The sequence below is a fragment of the Echinops telfairi genome, unplaced genomic scaffold, assembly GCF_000313985.2.
Source record: "Echinops telfairi isolate 266 unplaced genomic scaffold, ASM31398v2 ScPeMD7_7420;HRSCAF=8458, whole genome shotgun sequence".
In the NCBI taxonomy this organism is placed as follows: Eukaryota; Metazoa; Chordata; class Mammalia; order Afrosoricida; family Tenrecidae; genus Echinops; species Echinops telfairi.
In genome coordinates this window covers 4,176,925-4,191,052 of record NW_022111320.1, presented here as the reverse complement: position 1 = coordinate 4,191,052, position 14,128 = coordinate 4,176,925, and the positions used below count along the sequence as shown (strand labels likewise).

The 14,128-nt window shown below is 43.3% G+C and overlaps 1 protein-coding gene across 1 annotated transcript in view; it reads right to left on the bottom strand.

Annotated features, from left to right (window-relative positions):
- Positions 1-3,743: 3,743 nt before the first annotated feature.
- LOC123522530 (serine/Arginine-related protein 53-like) overlaps positions 3,744-14,128 on the bottom strand; it is a 27,980-nt gene continuing 17,595 nt past the window's right edge. The window contains exons 3-4 of the mRNA XM_045297660.1: positions 5,037-5,189; positions 3,744-4,197 (exon numbers count right to left, since the gene is read on the bottom strand). Coding sequence (XP_045153595.1) covers positions 4,105-4,197; positions 5,037-5,189 — 246 coding nt within the window. The 3' untranslated portion in view covers positions 3,744-4,104. The remainder of the gene's footprint in view (positions 4,198-5,036; positions 5,190-14,128) is intronic.

The window sequence follows — 14,128 nt, the reverse complement described above, 5'->3', positions numbered from 1 at the left end:
AACAGCAGATTTTTCTTCATGGTTTGTGCTTAGTCTGTAAACTTTGCTGAAACTTGTTCACTTTGGGTGACCCTGCTACATTTGAAATACCAGTGACACAGCTTCCAGCAGCACACAAGCCACCACAGTATGAACAACTGACAGATAAGTGGTGGATTTCCCCAAATTGGCCACTGGGACTCTAGACACATCTTGGGAATGGTACAGGACTGGGCAGGATTTTGATCCACTGTACATGGGTGCCATGCATCCTGGGCTGACGAGAAGGAAGCTCACACAAAGATAACAGAAAGAGGAAGATTAAAGTAGAGCTAAATAATCTATGAGATGTTTTGAAAATTCCACCCTATCTTTAATGTAATTATTTCACCCATCATGCTGCCGGTATATAGAAAACATGATGTTGTCTTACCATCAATTTTATCCACTTTACAATATCATTTTCATGGACCATGTATAGGAAGTTAAAACGGCAGCTGATAGGATTTCAGCAGTTAATGTTTACAAAGACTTTGAAAGAAGCCTGCACTAGGCTAGGTTTGTTATAGCGTGGGATGTCAGCCCGAGTCCCATGTGACCAGATGCGAAGAAGAGAGGGTCAGCTCAGTTCACTCTCTCGTGGAGAGCTGCAGCCGGATCACGTTACTATTCCTTCTTGAGACCTGAAAATCAAGCCACGCATTGCTGACTTTCAAGTGTTGTCTGACCACACTGCTAGACTCTACTTCCTAGAAACTGACCTATACATTTATTTGGATGGAGAGCAACTAGAGAAGACAATGGGTAGACCCTGAATGAACACAGACAGCCACAGCACTGGATATATTAATATTTACAGAATTTTAAAAAAATTAAACCAGGAAAGAAAATTCCTATAGGACTAGTAAACTCCTGGCTTGAACTCTCACCTCGCTGTCCTTGGCCCCACATGCCAGAGACGGCCTTGAGATTCTGTGGTTCTCACACACGCAGCCAGACAAATTCCGAGCAGCCAAGCTAACTTGGCTACAAAATTCATTGATTGTAGCACTTGTTCCAAACAGCTTGAGTAATACAACTAACCAGTGTGCTAAATAGACACATTCATTTGAAACAGATTTTTAAATGTAATTTTGATGGGAATACACACATCTGAACATGTTCCCATTTTACACACTGTGCAGTGACCGTGCCAACGTTCTCCTGCTTCTGTCCCGGTGGCTTCCCCGCTCCCCGGCACTCCTCCTGTTTTTGCACCACTGTTGTCAGCTAGGTTTCAGGAGAGTTTAAAAAGTTTCATTTTTAAGTATAATAATTAAGGATGACATTTTTAAACTTTTGAGCTAAACGGTTCAGTTTGCTCAGAGATAACATCAGAGGATATTTCATTTCCGCTTGCAGAGTATCCCAGGGACGGAATCTCGGGATTCCTCTAGCCTTGATGAATCCAGTAAGCCTGGAGTGTTGGGAAATTGGAAGTTCTGTTCCATATTTCCCCCCTTTCTAGCAGGATCCATTTATTGTGTGAGACAGGCAAGTTTATTCTTCTGACATTAAAAAAAAGAAGAAACGAAGAGCCTACTTTGTGTTAGGTATTGTGCTGTAACACAGGGATAAAAACATAGCAATGCATTGCCATCGCGACCTTTGTCCTAAAGGGTTGCTGTGTATTGGAATTTCTTTGACCATAATGGGGGTGCATGTGTTTTATACTTCTGATCTTCCTGAGCTGTTGGAGGCTAAATTATCACTGGATAAATGTTTGAACCCCCAACCCTGTGTCATGCTCAACACACCTACGTGTTAAAAAAACTGTTGTATTTGAGTAAAACCATCTGTGAAGCAGTAAGGTCAACCTGAGATTCCTCATGTAAGTAGATGGTTGATCATCAAGCACAGGGAGGTGATTTTGGCCTTGGGAGGGAGGAAAAGCCAGAGGGCTGGGTATGAAGCTGGGATGGGGGTCTGTTAGCCATGAAAATGGAAGTACACATGTAAGAGGCCCATTGACCCTGGCATGTAGCTTTTCAAATCATTACCTATCCAACCATCGGTCCTATATTATATTCAAATGGCAACCATGTCAAAATGTACATTGACATTAGAACCTCACCACCAACAAGACCCCATAGCTTTTCTATGAAGATGCTTCCTTTGATGTCATTTTACTGGGAAATCAAAGTAGGTGGGGCTTCTATTAGTATCCTCATCTCACATCCGAGGATCCTGAAGCAAAGGACGATTTAGAGGACCCTGTGCTCATAGCCACTGTAGGGAGCACCACAAACAGTGCTCCTCTTGCATCTAGGGATCAGAAATGAAAATCCAACCTGTATTATTAGTACCCATCATTCTCTAAGATGTTCCAAAAAGCCCTTTGAGGTCTCATGTAAGTGCAAATGGTTATCATTAGTCAAGTGACATGAGAGGGATTGCTGTTTTTTATGGACTCGTTATACGAGAACATAATGAGTGCGTCACTGAGCTTCAATCTGAGGAGGTGTTTGACAGTGTTCTATGATGTCTCCCTTATTAAGTTGGACGCGGCTTGTAGTACTATTGTGGCCTTCAAGGTGGGCAAATGAAGTTACTAATACAACCAGATGAATCATGGTAGAATCCAGGAAGGACAGAGGTAGTCACTGACTGAAGTTTGGTTCAGTCAACAAAACAAAACTACCTTGGTTATCTCTACCTTTCATGAAAAAAACGTAGCTTTAAAATGCCAATCTCTGACAGTTCTAACTTCCGTATGTGGGATACCTGCCATAGAGAAACACAGTGTTAAGCAGAATGAAAGGGAATGCTAATACTGTCACTTTTTTATAGATGAGGAGTATCAGGGATACTGAGATAGCATCCCAAAGCAGGCTCTCTGGGGACACGTGAAGACCCGTCTTCTTCTCTAGCGCACTACAATGTAATTTTTAAGAGCGATCATGCTTTCACAATTCATAAGTTATGCAGAGAATGAAACACGAAATATTTTAGAAACTGACACCTTTTAAGCTATTCAGACTGTCGATGTCTGTATTGGAAAACCACACAAACTTGAGTTCATCCTGGGAGTTTTGTTTCCAGGTAAGAGAACACTAGTGTCTGTCGGAGAATCCCTGGTGGCGCAGGGGGTAATATGCTGCTGTGAGTCACAATCAAGTCGATGGCAAGTCAAGTGAGTTTGCGCATTGATTTCGAATGGGAAGATACGTATATGAAAACAAGTGTTTCATCTGTCTATTTTCCATACCCTCTTTTTGCATGAGGGTAAACTACTTTGTCATTTGGGACATGGGACTTCAGTAGTTCTGGATACACAGGTACTCCTACCCTAAGAGACTTAGCGGGCCTTCCCTTCAGGGAAGAGCAGTAAGTTAAGTAAGATTGAAGTAAGAGTTATTAGCGGTTTTCCAAAAATGATTTGTTCCATCTTGCGTATTTGACCAGCTGATTAAACCAAATCCACTGCTTGTGAAGCTAATTCCAATGTTGTAGGGCAGAGTGGGACTTCCACATCTGGTCCCTCGGGCTGTCAATCTTCCCAGAAGCAGACCCCTCATCTTTCTCCCACAGTACTACCCGGGGTGGGGGTTGGGTGAGGGGCATTTCTAACCGCTTTAGTTTTGGTTTGCAGCCAAATACTTAAACCATTGTGCCACCAGGGATCCTTGGCCAACTGGCTAGATGTAGCAAAAACATGTGAGTTCTAAAAGGACAAGCCAAGATCTGTAACATGTTTCAAAGAAGCACACAAGTAGATGCTGATCTGTAAGCAAAACCACCAATTTACTTAATTTGGGGGGAAGCTTTAAAATAAATGTTATTATCATTTTAAGCTTTAACATGCTCATTGTTTGAATATCTAGTTTATTATTGTACCTAAACATTTTTAAAAAGGTGAACAAAGATTTTAAAAATGATTTTAATACAAGATCAATGACATCTCATTTTTATAGGCTGTTGTTCAAAGCAATACATATTCAAGCCTGCCTAAATGGGAAAATAATTAAATGGGATTGATTTTTTATGTAATTAGCTAAATTATTTTTAAGAGCAAAAAGTTAATGTTGGGGGATTTAAAAACCTAGACTTTTAATGTTACTATCCATTCCAACATATGCATGCTCCTTAGGCGACAGGACTGCCCATTAGCCTTTCTTGTCGGAGACTGATTAATCTCTTGAACCATTTATCCTCAGCTTCTGCTTTCTCAATAAATAACTGAAATCAGAAAAAGAAAAAGGAAAATAAAGTTATTGCCTTCACATAATTTAGATTAGACCTCACAGTACAGATAATATTTTTGAATACATATTTCAGGACAAAGTTTGGACACTAGTTAACTCTTGGTTATAACTGAAGTTCATCTATTTAGAATGAATAATGTTCAAATGCGTTGGAGGCGAAAGGCCTAGTCTGCACGTTAGCTGTGGAGGTCTTCTTCCACTGTCCGTGTGACACAGGTGATCACAGCACTTCTCAGATGGTGGGGCAAACGCAGGGCTAGGGGCTCGCTCACGTGAGTGAGCAATGAGCAAACCAGAACACGGCCAGGATTCGATTGTTCAGAGTATTTTTAAAAACAAAACAACAACCACCAAAAACCTCTTTTCTTTGCCTAGTATTAATATTTTTACACTATAAAAAGGATACTGCTAGAACAGCGGTTCTCAACCTGTGGGTCACGACCCCTTTGGGGTTGAACGGCCCTTTCGCAGGGGTCACCTGAATCCTAACTGTAGCGAAATTACAGTTATGAAGTAGTAATGAAAATAATTGTATGGTTGGGGGTCACCACCACATGAGGAACTGTATGAAAGGGTCGAGGCATTAGGAAGGTTGTGAACCATTGTTCCAGAAGAAAGGTCCACTCTTGGGGCATGGAAAATTCTAATACATGTGTTAACTCCATGGACTGGGGTCAGCTCTCTATTTTCAGTAAATCAAGCATAGGAGTCGACTTCCTCTAGTGCTCCTGTGTCAGTTCCAAAGGACAGCAGTTTAAAATATTTTCCATCAATCAGATTTCTAGTGACACGCTGCAGGTTTAAGGAGCTTACATTTGGATGGGCAAGAGAATTGTCGTCTTGGTACTTGATGGCAGTCGGGATGTTGCCAGGGTCTACTTCCTTCTCAGCACTGGGCGGCTCGGCCGCCACGGAAGCCGGTCCGGATGCTGCCGTTGGAAACTTCACTTCAATTGGTTCTGCTGCCTGAAAGACAAACACAGAGTCTGTCATTTCAATGTTACTTCAGCACAATTCCTGATTTTGCATAATAGTTGTTCAGTTCAGTTTCCTCTCAGATGATCCCCATCTCCACAATGGCCTGGGTTTCTGAATGAGAAATAATTGTGCCTAAAGCAGTGGTTCTCCACCTTCCTAATGCTGCGACCCTTTAATACAGTTCCTCATGTGTGGTGACCCCCTCCCACCATAACATTATTTTCGTTACTACATCATAACTAATTTTGCTACTGTTGTGAATTAGGCGACCCCTGTGAAAGGGTCATTTGACTCCCAAAGGGGTCACGACCTATAGGTTGAGAGCCGCTGGACTAAAGAAACAACAGGTATCGACATTCTATTACTCAGAGGAAATCATGTAATGAATTTCCAGCATTTAGTTTCCCATGTTAGCTATAAAAAACAAACCCAAAGGTTATCCTTTTTGTAAAAAAAATCATTTTATTGGGGGCTCATACAACTGTTATCACAATCCATACATACGTCAATTGTATCAAGCACATTTGCATTGTATCATCATTCTCAAAACATTTGCTCTCCACTTAAACCCTTGGCATCAGCTCCTCATTTCCCCCCTCCCTCCTCCCCTCCCCTCCCTCACGAACCCTTGATAATTTATAAATTATTATTTTGTCATATCTTACACTGTCCAATGTCTCCCTTCACCCACTGGTTTATATTATTTGCAATTAATCCATTTAAAGCTATAATTGAGTGGTTTTCAGCGCTGTGTAACCAACCACCACTTTCAATTTTAGAACATTTCCACCTTCCCCTCAAGACAGCTCATACCCAACTCCAAATTCACTGCCACTGAGTTGATTCCAACGCAAAGCAAGCCTACATCCAGTTGAGGCTCTACATCTTCATGAGCGCAGTCTCATCTTTCTCCTAATAACTGCTGGTTAACTGGGCTGGAACCTCTGACACCTAACCCCCAGCAAACCCCGGTCTCCTCAGAACATTAGCCGTCATTCTCAATTTCCCCCGAGCCCCCGAGCCACTCTTCCATTTCCTATCAGCGAGAATCTGCCTCTTCTGGATAGTCATCACACGGTGGAATCAGAGGTTCTCTTTTAAGGCTACTTAAAACATTAAGGCAATATCATGAGGTTGAAAAAACTGGATATCTTTGGCCAAAAATAAAAGGAGTTCCCTGCCATCTCGTAAAGTTCAGACACTCAATTTTGCCACATTCACTGAGTTTTCACCATACGCTTGGCATGATTCCTGCCTCGAAGGAGCCAGCTGTGCAGAGCTCACGCAATCTCCTACCACGAGAAAGGCTAAGCCCAAGGATTATTAGATTAGAGGGCCAAGGTTAGAGGATAATAGAAGATGGATGAACAGGTTTCAGCAGAGCCTCCAGACTAAGAACAGACTTGGAAGAGGTAACTGGTGGTTCACTTCTGCGAGATCAGCTCTTGAAAACTGTAGGAACAGCAGTGGAACCCTGGCTGCTAAAGTGCCAGAAAGTAAGTTCCTTAGTGGGAAGGCACTCACAGACAACCTCAGAGTTGACTTAATGGACAGAGCAAAGCCCCTGACAACCCTGGGGATAGCAGTGGAACACGGTCAGATCCTGAAAGTCTCACGCAGAGCAGTGGAACGCTGTCAGATGCAGTGCCGCAAGACGGATCCCTCATGTTGGGTGAAGGCTAACAGAGCAGGCCATCAGTCTTACTTACATCCAACAATTCACAGCTGACCAGGGGGTGGGGGTGGGGGTGGAGGCTAAAAACCACTACCACCAACAACCAAATTTTTTTCAAAGCTACGTATTTAATTTTTTTTAAAACAAAACAACTGTATCATCTTCAAAGTCCTCTCCATTACACTGAATACATTTGTCAAATTCCATTCTCGGAAACATTTTCAAACTCATCTGTTTGATGGTTGACAGCACCTCCCTCGTTTATTTCCTTCGCCTCTTCTACGTAGTCAAATTACAGTCCCTTCATGTCCCTCCTCATTTGCGGAAACAAGAAGTCACACGGAGAGAGGTCAGGTGAGTGAGATGTGTGGGGCAAGAAAGCCATGCTGTGTTTTGCCAAAAGTGACCCAGTGAGATGGCTGTGTGAACAGGTGCATTGTCGTGGTGGAAAAACCAGTCCCCCATCTTCCACAAATCAGGCCGTTTTTGTCACATACTGTTACGCAATCTTTCCAGGACCTCTAAATAGAAAGCTTGATTAACAGTTTGACCTGATGGAATGAACTCCAAATGCACTAGGAGTCGACATTTTCGACCATTTGGGAAGTTGATGGACGACCAGAATGAGGTTTGTCATCAACCGACATTTCACCGTTTTTGAAACGAAAAAAACCACTCATACACGAGTTTCTCCCATCACAACAGTTTCTGTGGCATTTTTCACAGCTGCAGCTGCTCACTTAAATCAGCCATCACAAAAATCAAGGTTTGAGCAAAACTGCTTTTAGGAAAAAATTCTCTGTAACCACAGAGCATTCATTCCCAGGCGACACCAGTGGGTGCACTAACTCATAGTAAGTTGCTCGATGCTCACCTAGTGGGAAAAATGCATACTACGAAACTCCACTCTATTCAGAGCATTTTTTGGGGGGATACCCTTGTGTATGTGTGTGTGTGCACACGCATGCATGCGCTGTGGCTCTTACATATATTGGGATGTATACCAAGTAGAGGGATTGTTGGATCATATGGTAATTCTAATCCCAATTTTTTGAGGGAGTGCCATAGCATATTCCAGCCCTACCAGTTCTGTCTGAGGGTTCCAATCTCTCCCCACCCTTGTCAGTATTTGCTGTTTTCTGTGTTTGCTTTGTTGTTCCCTGAACTTCACTATTACTGTGGGGGTGAGATAAAAATCTCATTGTTGTCTTGATGTGCATATTCCTAATGGTTAATTAGTGTCAGTGCTTTCTTCACGTTTGTGGGCCGCCTGTGAGTTAGGTTTTGTGTCCACTTGGACCAGGGTTCTCAGGGGCTTGGCAGTTGGCGCCTTTTCCATGGTGGAATCTAATGTAATGTAATCGACTCCAGGATGGGAGCTGCTGTGAGCATCCCAGTAGTTGTGGGAAGATTAGGTTGGAGTACCCTTTCCTCAGGCATCAGGGCATAGTACTAATGCAATTGAAAAGAAATTGCACCAGGAATGAGGCTTTAAAAAAACAAAGAAAGAAAAGAAAAAAGGATGAGGTTTATTTCTAATTAAGGAAGATTTCTTTCTTCTTGCTGGCCTGGCTCCTGCATGCATCTCACTGACCTACTCTGCCCACGTCAGTCCACTCATTTTACCTATTACATTCTCTGAACTTAAGCCCGTGGCCCTCCATAGTGCCTGACAACCCTGGGAGCTATCATACAACTCTGTGGCCTGCGGCTTCATCCACCACTGCTTCCACTGGCCTGTGGCCTTTCTGTTTCTGGGTTTGTCTTCCTGCTTCTAGGTTTGTCAGCTCCAGCAGCTATGAGGCAAGAAGGGCCTTCAGCTTAACAGTTGACCCATGGACTTTATCAGAGCAGTCTTACTCACTTCCGAAACTACGTGAGCCACTTCCCTAAGGTACTTTTTTCTTTATATACACTCAAGCACACATGTCTCACTGGTTTTGTTCTCTAGAGAATGAAACCTAGCAAACTGACCGAACGGTTTCCTTGGTGAAGTGGAAGCTCATGTTCTGTGCCCATTGAAAAACTGGATTATCTGGCTTTTTCTCTTTGAGGTATTGAACTTTTCGATACATTTTAGAGACTATCCTTTGTTTTTTCACTGTTTTGATGCATGTAAGTCTTTTTTAGGACGTTCCAGTCAGCTAGTATGTCTTCTGATGTTTTCAGTTTGCTTGATAGTGTACTTATGTCATGTATTATAGACTCTGAGTTTGTCTGTTTTTTTTTTCATTGATTTTTATAGTTCTAGGATTTATATTTTGGTCTCTGATCCAGCTGAAGTCCATATTTTGCGTATGGTGTGAGATAGAGCTCCCATTTCATTATTCGGCCAGTGATAGCCAGTTTTGAGACACCATTTGTTAAAGAGAAACTCTCTTCCCAATTTAATGTGCTCTGGCTCTTTGTCCAAGGTCAAGTGCATGGATTTACTTCTGATTCTCAGTTACTCGGTCACTGTACCAGTACCAGGAGGTTCTGACTACTGTGGCTGAGGGACAGGTTTTGATATCTGGAGGTCAGAGGTCACCTACTTTGTTCTTCCTTAATAGTGCTTTGCTTATACTGTGTCTCTTTGATTTCCACATAAAGCTGACTACTTCGTCCATTCTCTTAAAGAATGGTGTTGAAATGTGGATCGGGGTAGCACTGTGTCTACAGAATGCTGTAGGTAGTACTGACATTGAAGCTTTCTCTTGAATTAAGAGGAGTAGCTAGAGCAGAGCAGAAGTGTTCAAAAGGCAGCCCCCGAAGACAAAATAAAGCAATATAATGCAATATGTAAAGATGTTGAGTTAGAAAACAGAGAGGGGAAAAAACACCTATCTCAAGCTGAAAGAACCAAAGGAAAAGAAATTCAAGCCTTGAATTGCAATACTATAGGATTCTATGGGTTAGATATTCAACGACGCAGGAAGTATTAAAAGAAAATCAGAGGTATACACAGGATACTATTCTAAAAAGAACTGAGCAACACTCATCTAATTCAAAAGGTAGCATATGATCAAGAACTAATGATATAGAAGGAAAAAGTCCAAGCTGGTACTAGTGAAAAATAAGGCTCTAAGAATGGATGGAATACCAAGTGAATTGTTTAAAAAAATCCCAACCCTGATATAGTGCTGGAAGCACTCACTTGTTGATGTCAACATATTTGGAAGACAGTACCTGGCCAATAAACTGAGAAAGATCCACATTCTTGCTCATTTCAAAGAAAGGTGATCCATGTGGATGCTCAAATTATTGAACAATATCGTTGATATCACATACAAGGAAAACATTGCTGAAGATAAATTAAAAATGGTTGCTGTAGTACATTAACAGGGAGTTGCCAGAAATTAAAGATGGATTCAGAATGAGGGGCCATCATAGTTGATGTCAGATTATGGCTGAAGCAAAGAATATCAGAAAGATGTGTTTACACTTCATTGATTATGCAATGCATTTAACTAGGTAGGTCAAAACAAACCGCAGATAACATTGCAAAGAATCATGCAGAACCTGAACATCGAGGCAGCTGTTCAAATAGAACAAGGAGGTGCTGCATGGCATAAAATTAGGGAAGGTATGCATTAGAGTTGAACCCTTTCACCATACTTGTTCAAGGATTACAGCCTTCAGTATGGATTCTAACTCGATATAAAGAAAAAACTGTTCAAAACTGGATAGATAACATCATGATAAATGGAGAGAAAATTCAAGTTGTCAAGAATTTCATTTTACTTGGATCCTTAATCAGTGCTTTGACAACAGCAGTCAGAAGTCAAATGATGTCCTGCATTAGGCCGATCTGTTGGACACAGGCTGGAGCTGACGCCACAGCATCGAACTGCAACAGTCCTAAATGCCAAGCACCATCTATCAGGGAGAGCAGAGCACTGGGCCAGTCTGCTTCCTGTCCAGTGAGAGGTGACACGTTGCTAATGGGGACTACAGATACATAACCAATAAATATCAAAATGCATAATCACAAATTGTAGTAGTGCCAACGAAGGAAATAAACACGCTGTTGCTATAGAGATGGGAGTTATGGAGGGGAAAGCACCTACTTCATATTAGGTGGCCAGGAATATTGTCTTTGGTGATAAAATGAAGGCCTGAAGAAAAGAGGGGCCAAGCACGTAAAGAGGAAGGATATTCTGGGTGAAGGGCACAGTGAGGGTGCAGGTCCGGACAGGAGAGGACCTGGGGGGGTTTGAAGAGCTGAGAGGACAGAGCGCAGGCACACACTGAGGAAAAGGGAGAGTTGGGCATCAGCTGCCCAGAACTGGGGACTTTGCTTCCTTAGCTGGGCCACCTCACCACTCTTTGGGAACTGCTTTTCAACACAGCAGGAAAGTATCCCAAGGCAGAAAGTCCACCGTTATTGTTTCCTGTCTCAGGATCACCAGTCCTGCACTGCCTATTATTTGATGCCTAAAAAGAGTGCCTCAGACATTATGTAAAATGTTATACAACTGTATGTGGTGTGGTGTGGTGGCAGGCTCGGTACCGATCACGCTGTGCTAGCGAGTAGTGGAGTAGAGCTGAGTGTTCAGCCCTACACAGTGTTAAACAAGATGTCTTAGTTGCTCGGTGGGGCCTGGGCAAGAGAAAGCAAAGGGGACTGCAAGAAGAAGACCAGGCGGCGGCCCTTCGAATAGGCGCACTGAGATGATATAGCTGGTGGCTGCGGAGAGGGGGAGCAGAGTCTGAGTTACTTTGGAGATGATGTCATGATCCACTCTTTTTTTGGCTTGACAGATATTTTATTCAAGTAACAATACTCTGTAATGTATTTACTGTTATGCTAGTGGAAGCTGGTCTGCATCTATAGGAGAGATTTATGCTCATGAGGGCTCTCAAAATTCTCTATCTGGCCAGTCATCATGCATGTTTAAGAATTCTTGCAAATAAGAAATCTATTTTACAAATTGATTTTACATGTAGAGATTTACATATATATTTCACGTATTGAAGAAGTTTATATTTAGCATTAGCCAGCGGGGCTCAGTTTAGATGATTCCAATTTGTTGGCAACATCGAATGCGTCATGGTCAGGAGCCAGTCAAACATAGGCCTTCTTCTCACCGTCAGGCCCGATCCAGGTGTTGACCTTGGCTACGTCAGTGTCATCGAGCTTCTTCACAGCCTTTTGATCTGGTGCTTGTTGGCTTTGACATCCACAGTGAACACAAGTGTGTTGTTCTCTTCGATCTTCTTCACGGCAGACTCTGTGGTCCAGGGGAACGTGATGAAGGCATGATGGTCCGACTTATTTCTCCTGGGGGCACTCTTCCGCGGGTATTTGGGCTGCCTTCTGAGTCTCAAGGTCTTGGGCCGCCGGAAGGTGGGTGACGTGCGGATCTTTTTTTTGTGTGGCTGTGGATGTTTTTCAGCACGGCCTTCTTGGCTTTTAAAGCCTTTGCTTGGCTTCCGTTTTGGGAGGGGCAGGAGCTTCCTTCTTTGCCTTCGGTGCCATCTTTGTAAAAAGGCTACAGGTAGAGATATTTAAGAATGCTAAACCAAACCAGAATGATGTTAAAGCCAACCAAATTGCTAACTTTTATAGCCCCGTGAAGAAATATTGCTAAATTTGATTCAGCAGCTTTCTTCTTAAATGCTCAAGTCCATAATTCCTCTCCTGTACCCCTCCTGCCCTGTTTCTCAGGTCCCAAACATCTCTAGCACACGCGGTCTACATGCTTATGGTGCTAAGTGACATTATGCTGGTTTTTGATGAAACTGAGCACATACAGGTGAAAACCCAGCATTCTGCACGGGGAGTTTAGGGAGCTTGGTAATCTGATGGCGCCCAAGATGCTGTTTTTTCAGTAATCTATGCTGGTGTGCAGAGAACGAGCGAGCATGTCCTTCTGCATATTTCAGCAGGCACTCATGGGGCTTTGCCAGGGGACTGCTCGTCCAGGTTGAACTGCTGTGAAGCCTATGAAGCGTTGCTGCTTCAGGCTGTGAAAGAGATTTGGCTCCTACATATTCAAGGGACAGAAACACCATCCTATCATTCAAACCTGTGAATCTTACTGTTCTTCTCTACTCAGCATTATTAAATTGTCACGTGCTGAGTTGTTCTTGTTGCTGTTAGGCGTGGTGGAGGCTCGCAGCAGCCGTATGCAACAGAGGAAGCACACTGCCCGGCCCTGCGCCACCCTCACAACCATGGCTCGGTCGAGCCCATTCTTGCAGCCACTGTGTCCATCCATCTCGGTGAGCGTTGTTTTCTTCTTTGCCACCCTCTACTTTACCAAGCCAGATACACTCCTCCAGGAACTGGTTCCTCTGGCAACATGTCCAGAGACCGTGAGACCCCAGGATGAGGCCCCCGGGAGTTCAGCAAGTTTGCGTTTGACCACGCAGTGGAACAGGAGCTCTGGTGGCACTGCTGTTCTGCGTGGGGCTGCTGACCGCCAGGTGGTGGTTGAACCCTGACAGTCATCTGCGGGAGGAAGATGAGGCTGTCTGCACCCATCAAGGTTTATGGTGGCAGAAACCCTTTGCAGGGTTGCTAAACGCGTGGCATCAATCCAATGGCAGTGGGTTTCTTCTTTTTTCATTCCGTGACCTCTAGGCTGGCAGTCAGGACCCAGCCAGTGGCCTGTGAAATACAGGCTTGGCTCTCTGCTTCTATAAAAATTACAACAACACTGCCCGATGCCTCCCTTCACCCACTTTTCTGTTGTTCGTCCCCCAGGGAGGAGGTATGACAAAATAATAATTTATAAATTATCAAGGGTTCATGGGGGAGTCGCAAGTGGGGAGGGAGGGGAAAAAATGAGGAGCTGATGCCAGGGGCTTAGGTTTAGAGCAAATGTTTTGAGAATGATGATGGCAATGAATGTACAAATGTACTTTACACAACTGATGTATGTATGGGTTGTGATAAGAGTTGTATGAGCCCCTAATAAAATGATTAAGAAAAAAATTGCAACAACAACAACAATCTGGAGCGGAGCGACTGCGTAACACATGTCTGTAAGTCTTAGTCAACCCGATGGCAGCAGGTTTGGTTTGGCTTTGGGGATCCAACATCAGAGGAACCTCTCAGAAGTCAGCATTTCCGAGCATGGAAGCGATTTCCCTAGGTTATTAAAAACTCAGTGTGTGCAGTCGTAAGTGTTTCTTTATCTAAGCCAGAAAAAACGGCAATATAAATTTTACCTAGGGAATGATGAGGGTGGACATTGGAGACAGGGCATGGTGCCCCAACAGGCTAGACTGGAAAACACAAGTTTTTCTTGCTTGGTATATTTTA